Consider the following 21,439-nt stretch of genomic DNA (forward strand, 5'->3'; position numbering starts at 1 on the left):
AATAATGTGCCTGGACTACTTCTTTGTATTTTCCATCTGGTGAGGCTTTAATTTGATTTTACGAAATCAAAAATATGCTCAAACTCAATCGGAGACGCCGGGACGTGGGAAAAAAAAGATCCAAAGGGCAAAGCCATGGCTCAGCACGTGCGTTTTAAAACTTCATACATTGCATAGACGTCCTCCTTAAAAAATTACGCGAATTCGCCAAAATTTGCGTCGACTTAGAGCGGAATCCCAACGGCAAATCAAGTTTCAATTTGGAACTCAACGCCGCTCTCATACGTTGCGCTGATGTTGAGATGTAGCGCCGTAAGAGACCGTAAAACATCAAATCGTTCGCAAAATTCTAACTTCTTTAGAATTATAAATTTCTTTTTTAATCAAAATTTTCCTCGACTCGCTGCCCTGATCGCTAACCTGGCTATAACGTAATACATTCTGAAATATAGCAGTTAGTTACAGTTTTCTGATTCCAGTATATTTATTAAGATCGTTTGTAGTACGAATTAATGGTTTCAGTCACTTTAATTTCTTTTGGTGGTCGTTTAACGGTAAGTGTTTCGTGAACTCGGCACGTCAACAGCAAAACTATTCAAGCCACGATCATCATACAGACCCCCTGTGGATGTTTGCATTGAAAGTGCTGCCTTATGATATTGTCTCGCTTCAAAGACCACCCGATAAAATATAACCAAAACACGGCATTCACACAGAATTTTTTTTTTACGTAAAAGCCTCAACCCGAGTTAGCAATCAGAATCGAATAAGCTTTTACGGATGGTACTTTCTTTCCAAAAACTACCAAAACTTCAGCTGAATGGATGGTTAATTTCCAGCAGTAATTAAAATAAAACTACGATTGATGTCGGAAAGGATCAGTCATAAAAAACTCAAGTTCTTCTTGACCTATGACGTCACTGTTTTAAAATGAATTTTCAGCAAATTTACTTGAACTATCCTTTGCACTATTCAGCTACAAAAATAGTAGATACAAAACAACCACATGGTAAACTGTCTCTTTCACGTATATCTCCACGTACCTTTGCACACTGCGAGGCCTACAGAGCCTTATGGAGGGGATCAGTTCAATTCTATCGTAACAACCAAAATCCTCCCAGCCTCCCCTCCCCCGTGATAAGTAATGTCCAGTCACTTAGTTCAAATAATTATTCACGCACACGACTGTATCTGTAATAGACCTCAAGGCCGGCCTTTCAAAAATTTCCACAGATAAATCATTGTCTAAAAAGGAATGTTATGAATGAAATCAGCTTTACAGCTTTAGAGACAATATAGAAAGCGAAAACCGAATCACATGTTTCAGTAGCAAAAAGGTGGTGTCTGGCTCTAAGTTGTAAAATTAGCATTACTAAAAAATTGCGTTGACAGCAAAGACTAATTAACCAGACACGATTTTTCCATTATTTTCAGTAAAATTAATTTAAAAATTTATTCTTAGGCTCACTTAGTTTCTTAATCAATCATTAACGTGATAAGTTTAAACTTTATAATCTTTATATATAATCTTTATTTAGGTCATATTTTTCATCTTCTTCCTGTTTCTTTTTTATTTAATCTTTCTCTTCTTCTTCATCTTCTTCATCTTCTCGATTTTCATAGCCCAGTCTCATATTCATTTGTGTCCCGTATCGTTCGTTTACCATTATTGGGGGGTTCCCGAAGTTTAACAGAAAAGCAGCCGAGGAGATTCTTAAGACCTTGGCGGTAATTTACACTGAAAACGAAATAGATGAACGGGTTAACGGCGGCGTACGAACGAGCTAACAACACAGCGATGGAATGAAAATGTGCAAAGCCACAGGAATGTCGCACGGTTAAATCTCTTGAGAAGAAATACAAAAGATAGTAGATTGTCGCGGGAAGTTGGCAGATCGCAAACATGAGCACGATAGAAGTGGACATCTTTAACACATTTCGCTCTATCTTGAAACGCTGTTGTTCAGCGGTAACCGATTGTGCGGATCCCCGGACGACTTGTAACTTTAGCTTGAAAACGATAATAATGTAAAGAACGGCAATCAAAACCAAAGGCATATAATAAAGTGTTATTATATTTGCCAGGACGTAGTCTGTGAAGTTGGAAGTATGTCCGAAGACTTTTTCCCAGTGAGGCTGACATTCTATCCTTGCTGAAGGATACACGACAAGTTCAAAGGCGATGAGATATGGGAACTTAATGGCCATGGCCAAGATCCAGGTAGCCAGGATGAAGAAAGGACACCGCTTTGAACCGACGACTGGAGAACGGAGAGGATACACCACAGCAACAAATCGATCCACTGCTATCAGAACCAGACTTTGAATAGACACGGCAACAGAGACTTCTGAGAGAAAAGATACCACCTTACACAAGACCTGGCCAGGGCAACCACCGATAATCCAGGAGTTGGTTTGTATCTGTGTTATGATCCGGGAGAAGACAAAAACAGGAAACATCAAATCAGACATGGCCATGTTTACGATTAAGAAGTTAATGGGCTTTCTCATAGTTTTTGACTTGTAAACAATCAATCCGATGAAAACATTTCCAACCAGAGAGACAATCAACATGAAGCTGTACGCAAAGGTGAATCCGACTCTTTTTGCCTCAGTAACTGGATTTGAGCAGTTCGATGTCTGTGTTGCATTCATCGTCGAGGTCACGTTTGCCGACATTCTCTACACTAAAGAAACCAGTATTATCTTCAGCCAACAGTTCTGAACGCCCACCTTTTTGTGTGAACACCTGGGATGATTTGCATAGGGATTAAAACTGCTTAATTGAATACGTTAGCTTCTACAAAAAAAGTCAAGAAAATTGACAGATTGCACCCAGAACCTTTATTTAAATTAGGGATTGAGAGTGTCTACATTTGCATTTTACTGAAACAAAATGGCCGGGAGAGATCTAATCTCGATAATTGTTATTCAAATAGCCTCAAACACAGTTTTTGAAAGTCCTTTTCTCTTCTGTTTTCCTATCTTGCTGTGTCTGTAACTATCTGGTTCGTACAACATTCAAATTAAGCAAAAGGGAGCCTTCCTGAGAACCCATTAGAACTATCACATTTAACAATTGGTTCTTACGTCAGCGTGTGTTCATCGAGATATGAAGCACGCGGGAAGTTAAAGCTGTGACCATACTTAAATACGGGATGTGACATAATTGTTTACATTCCAACTGTTATTCTTAGTTCAAATTTGAAGAAGTTCTTCGGGTTAGTTCTCCTCTAAACTTAAAGCAGGCACCATCTTATTCATGTCTACCGAGAGGTACGCTCTGAACCTAATGACTCGATGAGGGGAAAGCGGTGATAGAAAAAACTTTACAGGTGATGTTTATATTGAATAACGCTTGACAGCTGGTATGAAAGATCACACATTAACGGCTGTCCGTAGAGAACTAAGTCATACTGCGTCCTGTGAACGTCCATATTGTCACTGAATATTGCTAGCTGAGTATTATTAAATATCTATTACTGTCCATTGCAGTTGTGTCTAAATGTTTCTTCGGGAGACGAGTTGAAGAATGTTAAAAATAGTTGTACCAAAAAGGAAGAGCCCATCTTTCGACCGGACGACAAAGAAAGGCCGATTTCTAATTTGCATGTTAGGGGGTAAGCTTTCCTTCGTCGTCGAGAGAACTTGCTTGTCACCGAACAGGATTCCATCCAGCATTCAACACTATGTTCAAGGAGAGAAAACAGCCGCACGTGATCAAATCGTGAAAATGATCGACAGAGAGTTCCTCTTCCAGCTTTTCATGTGGGCGACAAGTTAATCAATGAAACAAAGAAAATTAGACATGAAGTAAACCGAAGACTTACAATTCAATTCCTAAGTCATAAAAGACCCTGCTGCAAAACAAAGTGAGGATGATCACCTTTTCATCACAAAGTTGTGCTAAACATTCTTCATGCACCAAACGAAATACGACCCACTTAGTTTTGGGTAAATGAGATTGTGGATTAAGGAAATATAATCTTCGATCAAAAAATATCTTGCCTCATTCACCACTTTTGTGGTTTTTCTTATTTTTCATGCAAATAGACTCGCTTAAATACCATATGAAGTTTTTAAAGTATTTTCACTCATTTTTCGAATCATCTCGATTGTTGTCATTCAAATGTGAGGTTTTAACGCAATATATTATAAAAACAAACACGACATTCACTGTTGCGCTCAAGTTCATCGCCACTTTATAGAAGCGTTCTTCAGTCACCGCTGAAGCCAAGTGCTGCTCTTGTGGAAGTCACAGGCGGTTATATTTAATTTGTATTACCGCTTACTGTGATAGTGACAGAAATTTGAATATCTCATTTTGGTAGAATATACAGAAACCAATTATTCTAGGCCTTTATTTGCATTGGGTTTGTTGTCACGTATCATGTTTTAGGTCTTTCTACTTTACTTAAGCACATCTTGGAAGGTAAAAAGAGAAATGGTAAAAGGGATTTTGGAATTCAGTTTTAAATTCTCAAACTAAAATTGTGCTTTGATAGAAAACGAAACCTAAATCTTATCCGCATTCATCGCCTAATGTTCAATCTTCATATCTTTAAGGAAGAGGGAAAAAAACGAAGTAGAAATGAAGAAATTGTGTTTTTGTAGAAAAAAAATTGCATCGATGGTCACTTACGGTTTAAATGGTCAAACTTACAACAAATCCTTTACGTTTTAATCACATCAAGTGTATGCTATTAACCACTGAGTCAGGGTTTGTCATTCAGGAAGCATTACTCCTTACTTGTTGAGTTTTGCTTCAGCTCGCAAAACTTTTGATAATGAAAGTAACTTTCGTTACATCAACATGATCATGGATCAGGAAAGAATTGCAGCTCTCCACTGACAATGGATTCCCAATCACGATAAATTTTTCCATATATAGATCGTATTCATTCATATTAGATAATCAATAATCAATCTCCTAGAGGGTACAAATGGGCCAGAGTTAACCGTTAGCCACAAAACGGCCAAAAAGTTTAACTGATAGGCGTAAAAATTAACAGTTTTTAGCCGTGAGGAGTAAAAATATAGCTGGTAAAATTTTCCTCTTAATCACAAAGAAAGGAAGATAACCGTGAGCAGTAAAATCCAAAATGTTTACCGTTGACCGTAAAAGACATCACCACGATATGATCTGAATCAAAACGGAATGGTAAGAAATCGACATAATCGGGCCAATGACGATGATATGCCATTCTTTGTTTACTAGCTTACATGTATTTTAAATAAATGGTCTTGTTATACGCACTTTGAAATCTGACCTTGCGTCTACATGTGTAATGGAATGCACAGATGTTTTTCAGTAGGCTCTCTTCCAGTTGTGAGTCAGACAAGTGTTGAGACTGCGCATTGTTTGCGGTTATACATACTTAGTGATAGCCCTCCTTGTCGGCAGCCCTCTGCTTCTCAACGGTTTTTCACTCAAAGGGGACGATAGCCACAAAATGGCCTCTATTGTTTCGGTTTGGTGATAGGTACTAGTTGAAATTTAATTGACTTCCTGATGGACTCTGCGACATTTATTCTCGTTGGAAAGAAATATCATGCTGAAGGTTTCCAAATGAACCATTTTTCGTTACTCTTCGGAAAAGAGGTGATATTCTCTCCTTTAGTCCTATTTTATTGAGATGTTTTATTTTCCATAGAAAGGAATAACCGTGATAACAAATAATCTCAAGCATACGCATTGCCAGCCTTCATAGCTTTCCTTGTAGTATTCACCTTACAGTTTAGATGTTGGTTTGTTCTTCTCACGGAGTTGTATGTGCTTGGTAGAGGACATGATGTATACTCTTGATCACTGTGATCTACTAGAAGAAATTGTCAATATGACTAATGTATATATGAACATAATGATGTTACAGTGTCACGATCAATAAAAGTACAACAATTCAGATCTCGTTATGCGCGCAAAGTATGTAAAACTATATTATACAGGGCACAAGGCTTGACACTAACAGAAGCCCACTTGCCACAAACTAGTAGAAATTTGGTTTTGGCTAGTGGTTTTCGATTTTCACTAGTCAGTTTAGCTAGTAAACAAACTGAAATTGTCTTACTATCTAAGATTTCACTAGCCACTTGGCTGGTAAGTTGAAAAGTTAGTGTCGAACCCCGTGTCGAGCCCCTTCGCTCCGACGAAGGGCTAACACTCGAAACGTCAGCTTTTGTAATCGTTACGGTGGCCAATTTACCATTTCGACTTTGTTGATATATCCAAATTATTTCGTTACCCCCACTGACGCAGCCCCTGTTTCCTTACTCGGAACTGGTCAGCTCAGACGACCACCACAAACCGTATAATATTATCCAAACTTTAATGATTATTCGATCTAAGAGAAATACATTTGTAATTCGAAATCAGAAAACGTAAATTTAGTCTTAATCTCATGGCAAAATTCAAGAAAACATGACTGGAAACTTACTTCTGTGGCGGGTCGTAAAAACAGGTTTCTCACTTCAGGTTAGCAGATTCGGGTAAGCGAACAGATACAAAAATCGACTTCTCTCTCACTGATTCTTCTGAAAAAACTGGTTTAAATCACGACAAGCTAACACTTTAAATCATTGTGAGGAATTAATGTCAATCACGAGTTGTGTTAATCAAATTATATCTGTCATCATAGGCAACGCCTATTTACTAAACGAAACATTCTCCGCCCCGATAAGGGCGTAGTCCTTATCCTTCTTTGATCAGCAGAACTTTCTTTAACGGTCTCCTTCAGCAGTATATATAACAGAAATCTTGGTGACTGGGCGGTTGTACTCTCCTGCTGGTGTTTTCAACTTTGATGTTGCGGACTCGGCCGTCTGTCCCGGGATACACCTCGATAACTCTGCCAATAGTCCACTTACCGCGGATAGCATTGTTGTCGGCCATGACGACGATATCATCAACCTCAACATTACGCCTATCTGTGTGCCACGCCTTCCTTGTCACCAATGCTGGGAGTACATCTCTGCTCCAACGTTTCCAGAAGGAGTGCACAATTTTCTGCACAAATTCGACGCGGCGTCGCGGGTTTTTTGTGTCGTTGAATGGACCTTGAGGAACTTCCGATGTTGCCCTTCCAAGAAGCATGTCGTTTGGGCATAAATATTTGTCATCATCCGGGTCATTAGGAACACGGCCAATAGGGCGTTGATTTACGAGATTTCCGACTTCTAGTAGACATGTGTACAGCTCGAACGGACTCAGGATCTGTTCTCCATTTGCCTTCTTTAGGGCTCGCTTACAACTTTTAACGAGGGCTTCAGCACATCCGTTTTGATGAGGGGCAGCTGGAGCAGTGAACAACCAGTTGATGCTTCATTTCTGCACAGAAATCACGGAGTTTATCAGGATCTAAACCTTCGACCATTTTACGCAGTTCCCGCTCTGCGCCAACCATCTGCGATCCATTGTCCCTTAACAGTACTTCCGGGTATCCACGGATGGAGAAAAATCTTCTTAGCACCTGAATAAATTCCATTGTCGAGAGGTCAACTGCTAATTCCAGATGGACAGCTCTTGTGTTTAGGCAGGTGAAGATGACGCCATAGTGCTTTTTTGTCTTGTTGCGCCCTATCTTCACATTATATGGACCAAAGTAATCGCATGAGGAGTAGTGGAAGGGTGGCGTTTGCGGTGCTAAGCGAAGAGCCGGAAGGTCCGCCATTAATTGCGTTTCTGCCTTGTGTGCCATTTCTCGACAAGTGACACATTTAAATTTCACTGTTTTACTGAGTTTGTTCGCTTTCAAGATCCAGTATTTTCGTCTGACTTTTGCAGTTGTTGTCGCTACTCCGGGATGACCATGGTTGTGCATATGGCGCGTGATCAGCAGGGATATCCTGTGCTCATTGGGAAGCAGCACTGGGTGCTTTTCTTCGTATGACACGAGGGCTTTGTCAATTCTTCCTCCAACCCTGATAATCCCCTTGTCGTCAACAAACGGGCTTAGGGTCTTAAACTCTTCATTCCTCGTTCGACTCTTCAAATCCTTTAGGGCATTTCTGATCCATGACATCTCAGCCTTCCTTAACTCTTCAGGCATGAGAGGTCCTTCTCGTCCACTGGTTGCATTTTTCCTGAGGCGTATCTTCTCGGCTAACCGCCTTATCCACGCGGTGACTCGTATCAGTTTTCGCCAACTAGAGAAATTCTCCACGTTGATAACATTTCCGACATCTGCAGGCGAGGCTGCTCTGACGGCATTGACGAGGCGACGCTCCATATCTTCTTCGCGATGCAGTGTAGGTGTTTGGACTGGCCATTGTTCTTCTGGAAGTTTCAGAAATTCTGGGCCGTTCATCCATCTCCCCGTTAGCTGCTTTACATGTAATCCTCGCGACAAATCATCCGCTACGTTTTCTTCACCAGGAATGTGCTTCCATTGACTTGGATCCGAATTATTCTGGATCTCTCCGACCCTTGCCGAGACAAACAGCTTGAAACTGCGGGAAGGGCTTTGAATGCATGCAAGTGTGATACTGCTGTCCGTGAAGAATTTGTGAATGTTCCATCATCATGGCGACCGGTCGAGCACTGCCGAGCTCGCTGAAATATTTTGTGTTCTCGCTCATAGCGGCTTTAATGATACGGGAGAAAGTCGAAAAACAACTCCCATACGGACCAGCTCATTTGGGAAAAAACGAGGAAGGACAAGAACGTCTGGCCGCTTTAATACCACTGAAGATGAGCTTGAGCTTGAGAACTCGAGCGGGTTGCGGCAAAATGTATTTATCGTTCAGAATTCCATATACAGCGAAGGACACAAGGACACTACAGCTTAGCCGAATTGTCTTAGGTGGCGATGTACATACAAATCCAGGGCCTTCAAGTAAGAGAATGCAGAAAAACCCGTGTAAGGAGTGCGAGAAAACTGTTCGGTCAAACCAAGAGGCCTTGTTGTGTGTTCGTTGTAACACTTGGTCGCATGTCAAATGTATAGGCCTAAGAAAGGCTGAATTCAAGTCGTACAAGGTTTGCCCTGAAATACAATGGACCTGCTCTCTCTGCTTGCTTCCATTTAGCCAAGAAGAATGCTTGAAAGATTGTCTACAGGAAGAATTTGTTTCGATAAATAACAGTGTGGAGGACGATGGTTATGCAAATAACAATGCTGGCGAAGCTGTTTATGCAAATACATTGGACGTAATGAAACCCTGCATACGGGAATCCCCTGGGAGAGTAATCGTTGAGGAAAGGAAAAGGAATTCAAGCGGAGCCCTTATTGTTCATCTAAACATCAATAGTATACAAAATAAATTTGAAGAACTAAAAACATTGAACAATTCCCTTAGAGCACATATTATAGTAATATCTGAAACAAAAGTGGATAGTTCCTATCCCAACAGTCAATTTAACCTCCCAGGATACCACATGTATAGAAAAGACAGAAAAAAGGGTGGAGGCGGACTGTTAGTATACTTCTCTTCAGTTCTGCCTTCTAAGAAGCGGGCCCTGCCAAAGACTTACAAGACCCTCGAGGCAATTGCTGTCGAGGTGAAGATAGGAAGCAATGATTTGTTAGCTCTGTCAATCTACAGGCCCCCAAAACAGAAAATGAAGGGAAACGAGTCCAGCCTCCAGGATCTTAAAAGTGTTGAGGAGGAGCTTAACCACATCTGTCAGTGGGCGTGTTTCCAAAAGCAGTCTGTCATCATTTTAGGGGACCTTAATCTGGACAGATTGAGATTGGATCGTGCTGAGGGGAAACTTCTGAAAGACCTGGAAGAAGTCAATAATCTACAGTGCATGATAACTGAACCCACCCGAGTTACAGCTCACTCGGAGTCACTTTTGGACGTTATCCTAACCAACAATCCTGAACTGTTCAAGAAATGTGGGGTTTATCAGCCAGAAATGAGTGACCACCATATGGTGTTTGGAGAAATGATGGAGAAAGTCCACAAACACAAGACTCGCACTACTACTTTCCGGCAGACAAAAAGTACTGATTTCGAACAGCTTAACCGGGACTTGGAGGCTGCCCCATGGCATGTAGGGGAGATTTTTTGTAATGTGGACGATCAATATGATTATTGGAAGGGACTGTTTGAGAGCGTTGTGGATCAACACGCACCTACTAAAAAGAAACGAGTCAGGGAGAACGATATACCCTATATGACCCCAGAATGGAAGCAAGCCATCAGAGATAAGAGAAAATTTGCAGTTCAATTTGCAAAGGATCGCTCTCTTGAAAACTTTGAGCTCAAACGAAAATACAGGAACATTGCAACACGGGAACGTAGAAAGGCAATAAAGGCCTACTGGTATAAAAAATCGGAAGAGCTGAAATCTAAGCCCAGCGAGTTTTTTAACACATTCAGGCCATTCATCAGTACAAAGACAAAAGACACCAATGCTATATGTTTGAAAACTGAAGATGGCGAGGTCGAGAAAGACTAAACTGTGGTGGCTGAACTCCTAGCGGGCCATTTTAATACGGTGGCAGCGAATATAGGAGGCAATCATATCACCAGCCTAACCGAGAATGATCATAGGAACCACAGTAGTGTCAAGGCTATTGAAAACGGTTATAAGGGGAATAAATTTCATTTCAAAGAATTTAACAAAGAGGAAGTGCAGTGTGCTCTTAAAAATCTCAATGTAAGAAAGTCGTATGGGTGGGATGTGACAGCACCACCAAAACTCTTTAAGGGAGTGGCTGAAGGAATTGCACCATCCCTGACTAGACTTTACAATAACTGCATTGACTTAGGCGAGTGGCCATCTGAATGGAAGAAAGGCGAATGGACCCCTGTATTTAAAAAGGGAGACAGACAAGACAAATCGAACTATCGTCCAATCACTTCACTTATATGTGTGGACAAGATTTTTGAACATTTTCTAAGCAAACAAGTGACCAGACATTATGACCCTGCTCTGTACCACAGGATGACAGCTTATAGAAAACAACACAGCTGTGAGACAACCCTGCTGATGCTGATTGAAGACTGGAGGTCTGCAGTGGACAGAAAAGAGCTGGTAACAATATTATCTGCTGACATGAGTAAAGCATTTGACTCGTTAAGCTATTCACTCACTCTAAAAAAGCTGGATGCCTACGGTTTTAATAGCAGTTCACTTGAATTGATTAGATCATTTTTTGATAGCAGGCTAAACAGAGTAAAAATAAATGGCCACACGAGTGAATGGAGAATTATGGAACGTGGTTGTCCTCAGGGATCGTCATTTGGCCCTCTCCTCTGGAACATGTTCCAAAATGATATGGCATTTCATATCCCTGACTCAAACCTTACGCTCTATGCTGATGACCACCAATTATATGTGACAGGAAAAACCTATGAAGAAGTCGAATCTACTCTAGTGACTCAGGGTCAACAAGCACTGTTATGGTATAGGGACAACTTCCTCTTGGCAAATCCAGATAAGTTTCAGTCTCTTACGATTAACCCAAGAAACATAGATGCAGAAAAGAAGGGCAGCGTTCTCACCATCGCCAATGACGCGATCAGGAAAACTGAAGAAATCAAGCTATTAGGAGTAAATATAGACAAGAACCTTAACTTTACACAACACATTAGCGAAATATGCACTAAAGCCAGCCAGAAAGTAGGAGTCCTCATGCGCTTGCGTAACCTAATACCATGCCAAGCTAAGCTCATACTGTATAAAACAGCTATAATGCCACATTTAACATACTGTCATTTAGTCTGGAACTTTTGTAAATCTTCAGATGGGCGCAAAATCGAACGCATCCAAGAGCGAGCCCTGCGTGCGGTCTTCAAAACAACAACAGAGACATATGAGGAACTTCTTAAGCGTGCTAAGTTACCTACGCTTCATAATAGACGCTTACAGGACATAGCAACACTAATGTATAAAGTAAAGAACGATCTAGTACCCAGCTACATATCTGAGATATTTACTCGAAAGGATACTCGTTATAACCTTAGGAACAGTGACTTTGAAATACCACGATTTAACACTATACGCTATGGTAAACACACACTAAGGTATCAAGGACCATATATTTGGTCCAAATTAGAAAATGGTATGCGTGAACTACCAAGCCTTAGTATCTTTAAAACTAGAATCCGTAGAGTTGACCTGGTCAGCCTAGTGGAAGACAGTGGCAACTGCTGCAAACTTTGCAGCACGTGATTTTTTTTTTTTTTTTTTTTTTTTTTTATCTGCATGGTACAAGTATTTTTATGTTATCTGAACACTGTTGATATTTCTAAATATTTTAAAATTTTAATGCATAGTTTATCGGCTGTATTGTTACTTATTATGATACTGTACATAGTTTTTTTAATAATTTAGTAAAAGTAGGTGTCCCCAATTAGCTCTATGAGCTAAATACATTGACACGGTAATAAAGATTTATTATTATTATTATTATTATCACCAAATTGAACCGTACACTCTTTCACTATTGTTTTCGCGAGGCGGGAGGCGAGAACAGCTGCTTGTAACTCCAGACGTGGAATTGTCAGCTGCTTTAGGGGTGCCACCCTAGACTTAGTCGCCATGAAGTTAACTTCATAGCTGCCTTGTTTCGTTTTCTGTCGGATATACGCGCAGGCCCCAAATGCTTCCTGTGAGGCGTCTGAGAAGACACACAGTGCTGGTGATTCTGGAGTTTCGGGTGGAACCAGGCATCTTTTGAAACCAATCTGGTCGAGCTCCTTCATTTCCTCGAAGAACTGAGTCCACTTTTCTTGTACCTCACATGGAAGCTCATCGTCCCAATAGGCCCTTTGCAGCTAGTTGGTCACGTGCCTAGCAACGCCGAATTGGAGAGCAAGCTTTTCTGCAAAACAAATCGAATGAGTCTCATGAGCGTCCTGCGTGTGCATATCTGAAAGGCAGTTATTTTGAATTCAAGCGTGAAATACCCTTCCATCTCTCAAAATCCAATACGCTTAGCATATAATTATAGCATTTAGCACATCTTCGAATCGGAAAAGTCAATATTCAGCTGGGATCGCGGCAAAAATATCAGCGTCAAGTCGACCACGAGTTACAGACATGGCCTCTCCTTCAGGTATGTAGACTACAGATCTTGTCTTCTTGCTGCACTTTGATAGCGACGTGTGGACGATTAATAGAAGTAGAGAAAAAGAAAATACGTTAATTCGCTACACGTAAAAGTTTAGGAGCTGTTTACTACCGATAAACATAGAATTTTGGCCATGGATTTCCCCTGAAACTATGATGATAGAACCAACAAAGTTGTTTAATTCACCACTAGAAGTACAGAGATATTACTCGCCCAATTTAATGATCGTATGAATTTGAAGATTTTTACCAAATCGTTAGACTTATGTTGCTCATGTTCTTGTTTTATTGCTTTTTTTAGCTGAAGAGAGCCAAGATCTTTCAATATTTCCCTCGCTGACCTTCGATGATGTCGGCCAATATGCAAAAAAAATGTCTGGATGCACTAGCACAGCGAAGGCATACAAGTTTATGGCAGAACCTGGATATCTACACGAGATTAAAGGTCAGTAATAAAATCGAGTATTTCTTATTTGTTTTTCTCAATCAGAATCTTATATTTATGTTTTAATGTTTTAGTGATACGGGCCAACGACGCGGTGAAAATTGCATCGAAATGTTTTCGTTCGATGAAGAAGAACGAGCCACCTCATTCCTTGGAAGTTTCTTCAAGCATGGCTAATAATTCTTTGTCTGGAAGGTGCTCTTGTGTGGCTGGATCAGGAGGGTATTGCCATCATGTTATAGGGCTTCTCTATTATCTGGCTTTACTTAAACAACTGGGGCATCGAACTCTGCCAGATGATCTAACATGCACCAGCATGAAGCAGCGCTGGAGTGTGCCTAGGGGGGAAAAAATTGAAGCAAAGTAAATTCAAAATGTACTTGTGAAGAAGCCTCAGCTAGGCGCATCCTTCAACAAATACATCAAAAGCAACCTGTACTCCCCATCACCAATATATGGAACAATGACTAAAGAGCATTTTAACAGTCTACAGCCAAAGCCTCTGTTTGTAACCATTGTTCCTTCTGAGCAGGACCTGAGATCTGTTTCATTTGTCCCAAGCAAATTTGGAAATGTCCCCAAAGGGTGTTTGATTTCTTATCAACAAAAAATGTCTGCAGACTATTTAGTAAATGATTTTACCTGCACTGCATTTCCAGATTTACCACTTGAGAGTGCAAATGATAGATTTCAAAATAATGTGTCTGTGTGCCTGGAGGCAAACCAGCAAGCCCTATTTGACTCTCTTTCTGTCACAAGTGAGATTTCTCTCAGGGTACAAGAAGAAACAATTACTCAAAGTTTAAGCGAGACTTGGCGTCTTTTGCGAAAGAAGCGGATAACAGCAAGCAAGTTTGGTACAGTTGCCCGGCGAGTTTCAAATTTTGAAAACCTTGTAAGTCAGCTGAACCCGGCAAGATTTGTTCAAACTCCAGCAATGAAGAGGGGTGTAGAACTTGAACCCCATGCAGCAACAGTCTATGCTAATGTAGCAAAAAATGGCAGAGTGAATTTATTCCCATCAGGATTAATTATAAATCCTAAATGCCCATGGTTAGGCTGCAGCCCTGACCGGAAAGTTTATGATTTGGATGCCCTTGGTAGTGACCAGAACCCCTTTGGTTTACTGGAGGTTAAAGTTGTTAGGGAGGGGGCAACCTCATTTGATGATGTGAGATATCTTACCAAGGATAATACTAACCAGTATTCTTTAAAGAAGAGTGACATTTATTATTACCAAGTCCAGTGCCAGTTGGGCCTCACTGGTCTAGACTGGTGCGATTTTTTCAGTTACATGAATGATGACATGTTTGTCTGCACAAGAATCCTTTTTGATCCCATTTTTTTCCAAGGGGCTAAAGATAAGGTGGACATTTTTTTTTTCAATTACTATCTAAGCTGATTTGCCTCTAGTCTTTGCTTACTCTCAAGACTGTATTTGTTATGAAAAGATTTAGCTTCAATATTCTTTTAACCCATTCTATATTTGCTCTAATTTGTGTACAACTATATTAGATTTAAAAACTTTTCTAAAATTGGTGCCAACCAGATAATGTCAGGATGAGGGATGAGGTGATGTTGACCCATGGAATGCATGGAGCATTTTTTTGCAGAAACAGAAATGTGACCTAACTTTCTTGTTAGTATTTTTTAGCTCTTTTAGCCAAGGTTTTGTTATTTACTTGCATCATCATACTCAAATTCAAGAATTAAATATATGTGGTAATCCCCCAATTAACCAAACTTAAAAGAAAAACACCAAAAATGTCCAATATTATGTTTAAAGAGCAATTGATTCAGAAATACTATATCCAGTAACAGTTGACACCTTATAATAACAATTAAAATTTACCAAGACTCATTATGACTACTTACACTTTTTGTAATAGTTTAAATATTTAATCCTTCTGAATGATCTTCTAATCCAAATGAGTGCACTACATTGTAATGTTGTCACTTTGATAAGATTAAGGGACCTTGAAAATTTGTTAGAAGACAGGCTATAGAATAGAGCTGGTTAACTGAACCTAAAGTTGAAAGAGGAACATCGGAATCCAAAAAGTGATACTCCTTAACCCTTCTGATGGCACGTTCTACATGTATTCTAAGGCTTGCAATAGTTTTGGTATTTTGCACATCTTGAGTTGAAAACTGCCCTTGATTTTCCAGAAAAGGAGGGATGTTTAACTCAACATTATACTCCTGTAGCATGTTACCTATATCAAACCCCTTATCTGCCATCACTGAGTCTCCTGCTTCTAAGAGGTCTAAAATACCACTACATCTTGTGATTTCCCTGTCGCTAATCCCTCCAGTGTATAAAGTGGAAACAAAACATATTGCTCCATGAGGGGTGATTCCAATAAGACCTTTCAAAGTTGTGTTGCTCTTATAGGATGAGTACAGCTGTGACTGTAACAACAGGGATGTGGGTGTTTGCACAAAAATCTCTGTGCAGTCTAAAATCACTCTGGTGCTAGGATAGAGTTCTCTGAAACCCTCAGGCATGCATCTATCTACATCTGCCCTCGAGGGCCAAATGATTTGACTTCCAAGAAAAAAATACAAAAAATTGGACCAGGTTACCAATTTTCTAGAGACTGATGATATATGAATTGCAAACCTATCAGCAAGATCTTGCTCAAATAATCCAAGTTTAAGCCGAACAAGAAACATAAACATTTCATCTATTAGAAGCATATTTCTGGAGGCTGGTCTGTTTTCTCTCTCTCCAGAGGCATAACAGTAGGTCATTAGTTCAGCACTGGGTTTAATAAAATTAAAAAAAAGCTTAATATGTTCATTTGTGGGAAAGCCAGTGTAAAATTTTATACTCTCGTTGTCTGGACCAAATCTCTCCAGACCAAATTTACTTAATGTTGCTTTAGCCTTGACATTTCTTAGCTCTTCTTTAGCTGCAGCTGCTTCCTTTCTGCTCGCCTCAAGCTCTCCATGCATGGCCAGAAGCTGAGCCTTCAGAGACTGCACCTCTGTTTCCACACTTTCCCTGCTTTGCATTGCTTCACTTTCCACTCCATCAGTGTCACTATCATCTGTTTGAGTATCTCTGCAAAGAAAGCCAAAAAATTTAATATACTCAAATAGTTTACATAATTTTAAATTTTAAAACAATTACATCCTTCTAGAAATTGAAGAACCTGAGGTCTGTATATATACTTTTTAACCATACATCCCTTCTACAAGGTTTCACAAATGCTTTCAATAGCAGTTAATATTTATCCAAAACTGATACAGTATTTAAAAATAAGAAAGAAGCATTCTAGTCTAGACTTATCATTGTAACCTCATAAACTCAACGATGCATTAAAACATAACCAAAGAATATATTACCTGTCGACATGTCGAATAATCTTTCTTCGTGCTTTGAAGGAGGAATTCCAGTTAAAATTCGATGGAACAGCACCTCTTTTCAGTCGCTGGCTACCAGACTTGGTGGGGGGAAGGTAATCTTCCTTGGTAAAGTGCCTTGAGCATACTCTCGTACTAGTTGTTATCTAAATGGGAAAATTTATAAGCCATTAGACACAAGTTGACCGAACAAATCCTTGCCAAATGCTTTGAAAATCGAAATGTCTCTATAAAATACCTTGAAGTCAGGACCTTCGTCTCTTCGGATTTTCACCAGCCATTCCTTCTTCAACTTTTCATCCTTGGTACGACCGGGAATGCGATGGAAACGCAAATCTTCGTGGTACCTTGAATCCCCATTACATAGGGGAACACAGCAATGGTATGCAGAATTTTTTCTGCCCGTAATGGATTGTTCAACTGACTCGTCCATATCGATATCTACAACAATGAAAACAACGCTTGTTGGTTCCGACACCATAGTCTTGAGGGGAATAAGCAGCCAAAATTCTATGTTTTTCAAAAGTAAACAGCTTCTAAACCCTAAGGCGTAGTGAATTACTGTATTTTCTTTCTTTTTACTTGTATTAATCGTCCAAACGTCGCTATCAAAGTGCAAGAAGAAGACAAGATCTATTCTACATACCTGGAGGAGAAGCCATGTTTGTAACTCGTAGTCGACTTGACGCTGATATTCTTGCCGCGATCCCAGTTAATATTAACCTTTCCGATTTGAAGATGTGCTAAAAGCTATATTTATATGCTAAACTTACTGGATTTTGAGAGATGGAATGGTATTTACCGCTTGAATTCAAAATAACCGCCTTTCAGATATACATACGCGTGATGCTCAAGACACTCATTCGATTTGTCGTCGCAGAAGAGCTTGCTCTCCAATTCGGCGTTGCTAGGCACGTGACCTCCTAGCTGCAAAGGGCCTATTAAGACCAATCTGCCACAGCTCTTGTAAACCTATTTTGGCCCTGATGATGAATGCAGCTGCGAATCCAATGGGGTCATAGAAGCGGGCAACTTGACTGAGAAGCGTTCTCTTGGTCATCTTTATTTCACGGTCCACTGAACGATTTTTCAGGCGCGGTAAATCCACTTTAACTTTGAAGCTGAACTCATCTGTAACGTAATTCCAGATCACTCCAAGTACCTTTTCTTCAACTTCTTCCTGAAAAATCTTGAATCCCTTTTCTTGATTTTCTGCGTTGATCAGAACTTTGTTCGAGGTCCAGCCCTTCACGGCAAACCCTCCACTTTCGAGTACTTTGTCTAGATCTCCAGTCAACTTCTGAGCCTGCATTACAGTGTCTACAGACCCGCAAATGTCATCCAAGAATTCTTAGTGAGCACTTCGGCTGCTTCCGGGTAGTCCTTCTTGTTTTCTTCAGCTGTTTTTCTTAACGCAATTTTGGGCCATAGCAGGCGCCGGCTTATCACCAAACGTAAGGACGGTTTTTACGTACACATCGGGTTCTCTCTCCGTTTCCAAATTTCTCCATAGGAACTGATGGACATGTTCATCCTTTTCCGGGATGAGTACTCGGTGATACATTTTGGATATGTCACCCATCACTGCTACTTCTCTTTCTCTAAACCTCAAGACGACTCCAAACAGATTGTTCAACAGATCGGTCCTTTAAGCCAGTAATCGTTCAGCGCGTGGCCTTGGTAAACTGAGGAGGAATTGAAGACGATACGTACGGGTGTGCTTTTCTTCTCGGGTCGAATCACCGCATGGTGAGGAATGTAATGCACCGGACCTTTGTAATTCTTAATTTCTTCTTTAGACAGCTTTCTTGAGAACTTCATCTCCTTCATTTCTTCCATTTGTTTGTCGTAAGCCACTCCTTGTTCTGGGTCGTTTTTAAGGCGTCTTTCCGTACTTTCCAACCGTTTCATCGCTAATGGTTTATTATCCGGCAACAGCATGGGGTTTTTCTTCCAGGTGTACGGTACCTTCCACTGATTGCCCACCTTTTCACATGACTTGGAAATGATTTCCGCTTCCTCTCTTTCGGCTTGCGTTAGCTTGTCAGCCTCACAAACACACGGTTTAACTTCTACTCCCATTGCTTCAGTCTTCCAAAAATCTGACATTTCTACTGGCGCAGCAAATCTTACATGGTAGACACGGCCATTCACTTGGGTTTCTCCCGACGGTCCACCGAAAACCACCCATCCTAGAGGCGTTTTTCTCGCAACTAAATGTCCCGTTTGCCTGGTCTGTCCAGTATGCATCTGGGCGTGATCGATTCCTATCAGTAAGTCAACAGGACCATTGCCTCTGCGTATCTTTTCGTTTTCCAGTCCCAGAAGCTTGGCGATTGGTTTAAGCTGAACTGCTGACACTTCTTCGCTAATACACGGGATTCCAATCGCCTTTATTGAGAACATCTTGGTGTTGTCTGGTGCTGACACAGGAACTTTGTAAACTTTAGTCTTGATTGTCTCTTCTTCTCCTCCCACTTTCGTAATTGTTGCGGCAGTGTCGTTTCCTTTGAGCCCCAGTGCGGCTGCTGTTTCATCGCGGATTAGGCTGATCTGTGCTCCCGAGTCAAGGAGAGTGTTGCTCTGCTTTTGGAACCCGTTTTGACCGTAAATCTGCGTGTTATCACCGGTAAAAGAGTTTCGTGTGGTTCGGAGATAGACGCGACGCCAACTTTAACTGCAGTGCTCTTGTGAAGCAACGGGTGATGAAAGTGCATGCATTCCCTTCCATTCTCAGTTTTCGTACACTTGCGACGTCTTCTACAGTTATCAACTCGATGGTCCCTTCCGGCTGTTTTTATGCAACTAAAGCAAACATGGTTTTCTTTGGCGACCTTGATGCGCTGGTCGATACCGAGTGCGGCGAATTTAGGGCATGTATCTGGCCAATGGGACAAACTTTTACAGTACCAGCATTTGTACCACTTTTGGTTAGGTGTGTCGACTTGAAAGGCGTTGACTGATCTGCCAGATCTCAATGGGGCAGTAGCACGCATACGTGATTTCATCTCCACATCCATCCACTTTATTAGTCGCTCCAAGGTCGCTTTTTCTCCCTGTCGCTCCAAGTCTCGTGACCAAACCTTTCGATCATCCGAACACAATTTTTGCTCGATTACAGATAGCATGTGACTATTATCCATGTCATTTTGACTTCCGACCTCCTTCAGAGTGTTGAAACTTCTTTTAACTAGGTGAACTAAGTCGCAAAATCTCGCATCCTCTCCCGGTTGTAAAGCTCTAAACTTTACTCTGTCTTGAGTGATCGTATCCGATACGAACCTTGGATCTCCGTAAATAGCGTCCAAATAATCCCACGCTGCGTCATAGTCCGAGCCTATCCCTTTAATTAACTCTAATGGCTTATCTTGCAGACACGCGCGAAGAAAAGTTATCGCATCCCTTTTGCTGTATTTTGATTCTATCGCATGCTTAAAATCGGCGCGAAAAATGGCGTACTCTCTTACGTCTCCGGTAAATTTGGGCATCTTAGGCTTTTCCATCTTAAAACCACAGGCGGAAGTTGTAGCATTAAAGTTGGTTTGAATGCTTTCATTTATTTCATTTCCCGAAACAAAGGACGCGTTTTCGTGGTGTGGGGCGACATCATCATTTCCGGAACTTGTACTTTGATGGTTGTTGATGGGTTGATAACCACCAGAACTTACACCAGGCGCATCGTCTTCTATTTGAATACTTGGAATTCCACTACTTCCCGGCCCACCGACACCATTATTTTTCCCTTTAGATGCTGTAGATGTATCATGAGCTTGTAATGGGGCCTTTCCCTTACTTAAGAATGAATCCAAATTTATTTTTGCGCCTATTTCCATTGACATAAAGTCTTCTTGACAATCTGCTATCCATCCTTCTTGTACTTCGAACTCACTGTCATCTTCAATTATTCGTGAATAATGTTCGTGTTTGGCCACAAGATTGTCAAACGCTAACTGTTGTTTACTAAGACCATCTCTTACCTCTTGCTCTGGTCTTTCCGCTTCTTATAACTTTGCCAAGGACTTTCCACATCGGGTGAGCGTTCATTTGGCAGTCCTCCTTTCAGTTTTCGCAGTTTTCAGGGCGTCCTCGGCCATGTGCTCTTCCGTAATTCTTCGTTACAACCCAGAAATCGAATGAAATGTTTCCTTACTCGGAACTGGTCAGCTCAGACGACCACCACAAACCGTATAATATTATCCAAACTTTAATGATTATTCGATCTAAGAGAAATACATTTGTAATTCGAAATCAGAAAACGTAAATTTAGTCTTAATCTCATGGCAAAATTCAAGAAAACATGACTGGAAACTTACTTCTGTGGCGGGTCGTAAAAACAGGTTTCTCACTTCAGGTTAGCAGATTCGGGTAAGCGAACAGATACAAAAATCGACTTCTCTCTCACTGATTCTTCTAAAAAAACTGGTTTAAATCACGACAAGCTAACACTTTAAATCATTGTGAGGAATTAATGTCAATCACGAGTTGTGTTAATTAAATTATATCTGTCATCATAGGCAACGCCTATTTACTAAACGAAACAGCCCCTAACAGTTTCTTTAGAAACTATCAGCCTTTATTCACCTCTATATTACAATTGTGCTAGT

The 21,439-nt window shown here is 40.7% G+C and overlaps 6 protein-coding genes and 2 pseudogenes across 9 annotated transcripts; 3 read left to right on the forward strand and 5 right to left on the reverse strand.

Moving 5' to 3' along the window:
- Positions 1-923: 923 nt before the first annotated feature.
- LOC148719485 (neuropeptide SIFamide receptor-like) lies at positions 924-2,803 on the reverse strand. Its single transcript, XM_088742073.1, has one exon. The coding sequence runs from the start codon at positions 2,677-2,679 to the stop codon at positions 1,618-1,620; it is 1,062 nt and encodes a 353-aa protein (XP_088598199.1). The 5' UTR covers positions 2,680-2,803; the 3' UTR covers positions 924-1,617.
- Positions 2,804-6,307: 3,504 nt separating this feature from the next.
- LOC148719486 (uncharacterized) lies at positions 6,308-7,567 on the reverse strand (annotated as a pseudogene). Its single transcript, XR_015994228.1, has 2 exons — positions 6,435-7,567; positions 6,308-6,341 (listed from the first exon to the last, which is right to left on the reverse strand). The product of XR_015994228.1 is annotated as an uncharacterized LOC148719486 (transcript).
- Positions 7,568-8,518: 951 nt separating this feature from the next.
- LOC148719487 (uncharacterized) lies at positions 8,519-12,129 on the forward strand. Its single transcript, XM_088740110.1, has 3 exons — positions 8,519-10,387; positions 10,538-10,981; positions 11,113-12,129. The coding sequence occupies exons 1-3, from the start codon at positions 8,519-8,521 to the stop codon at positions 11,146-11,148; spliced, it is 2,349 nt and encodes a 782-aa protein (XP_088596236.1). The 3' UTR covers positions 11,149-12,129.
- Positions 12,130-12,712: 583 nt separating this feature from the next.
- LOC148719488 (uncharacterized) lies at positions 12,713-15,327 on the forward strand. Its single transcript, XM_088741301.1, has 3 exons — positions 12,713-13,007; positions 13,323-13,466; positions 13,541-15,327. The coding sequence occupies exons 1-3, from the start codon at positions 12,992-12,994 to the stop codon at positions 13,831-13,833; spliced, it is 453 nt and encodes a 150-aa protein (XP_088597427.1). The 5' UTR covers positions 12,713-12,991; the 3' UTR covers positions 13,834-15,327.
- On the forward strand, positions 13,930-15,327 carry LOC148719489 (uncharacterized). The gene has a single exon (XM_088741300.1). It carries the CDS (start codon positions 13,930-13,932, stop codon positions 14,866-14,868), a length of 939 nt encoding a protein of 312 aa, XP_088597426.1. The 3' UTR covers positions 14,869-15,327.
- LOC148719490 (uncharacterized) lies at positions 15,232-17,780 on the reverse strand. Of its 2 annotated transcripts, XM_088741299.1 has the most exons (4): positions 17,482-17,780; positions 17,074-17,276; positions 16,818-16,981; positions 15,232-16,533 (listed from the first exon to the last, which is right to left on the reverse strand). In XM_088741299.1, the coding sequence occupies exons 1-4, from the start codon at positions 17,495-17,497 to the stop codon at positions 15,420-15,422; spliced, it is 1,497 nt and encodes a 498-aa protein (XP_088597425.1). In that variant the 5' UTR covers positions 17,498-17,780; the 3' UTR covers positions 15,232-15,419. The 2 variants fall into 2 exon arrangements, with proteins under 2 accessions (XP_088597425.1, XP_088597424.1); XM_088741298.1 differs by lacking the exon at positions 17,482-17,780 and having other exon boundaries at positions 17,074-17,447.
- On the reverse strand, positions 17,743-18,147 carry LOC148719491 (uncharacterized). Its single transcript, XM_088740112.1, has one exon. It carries the CDS (start codon positions 18,145-18,147, stop codon positions 17,743-17,745), a length of 405 nt encoding a protein of 134 aa, XP_088596238.1.
- Positions 18,148-18,467: 320 nt separating this feature from the next.
- LOC148719492 (uncharacterized) lies at positions 18,468-21,373 on the reverse strand (annotated as a pseudogene). Its single transcript, XR_015993630.1, has 2 exons — positions 21,149-21,373; positions 18,468-21,055 (listed from the first exon to the last, which is right to left on the reverse strand). The product of XR_015993630.1 is annotated as an uncharacterized LOC148719492 (transcript).
- Positions 21,374-21,439: the final 66 nt, after the last annotated feature.

The sequence above is a fragment of the Stylophora pistillata genome, chromosome 12 (genome assembly GCF_964205215.1).
Source record: "Stylophora pistillata chromosome 12, jaStyPist1.2, whole genome shotgun sequence".
Lineage (NCBI taxonomy): Eukaryota > Metazoa > Cnidaria > Anthozoa > Scleractinia > Pocilloporidae > Stylophora > Stylophora pistillata.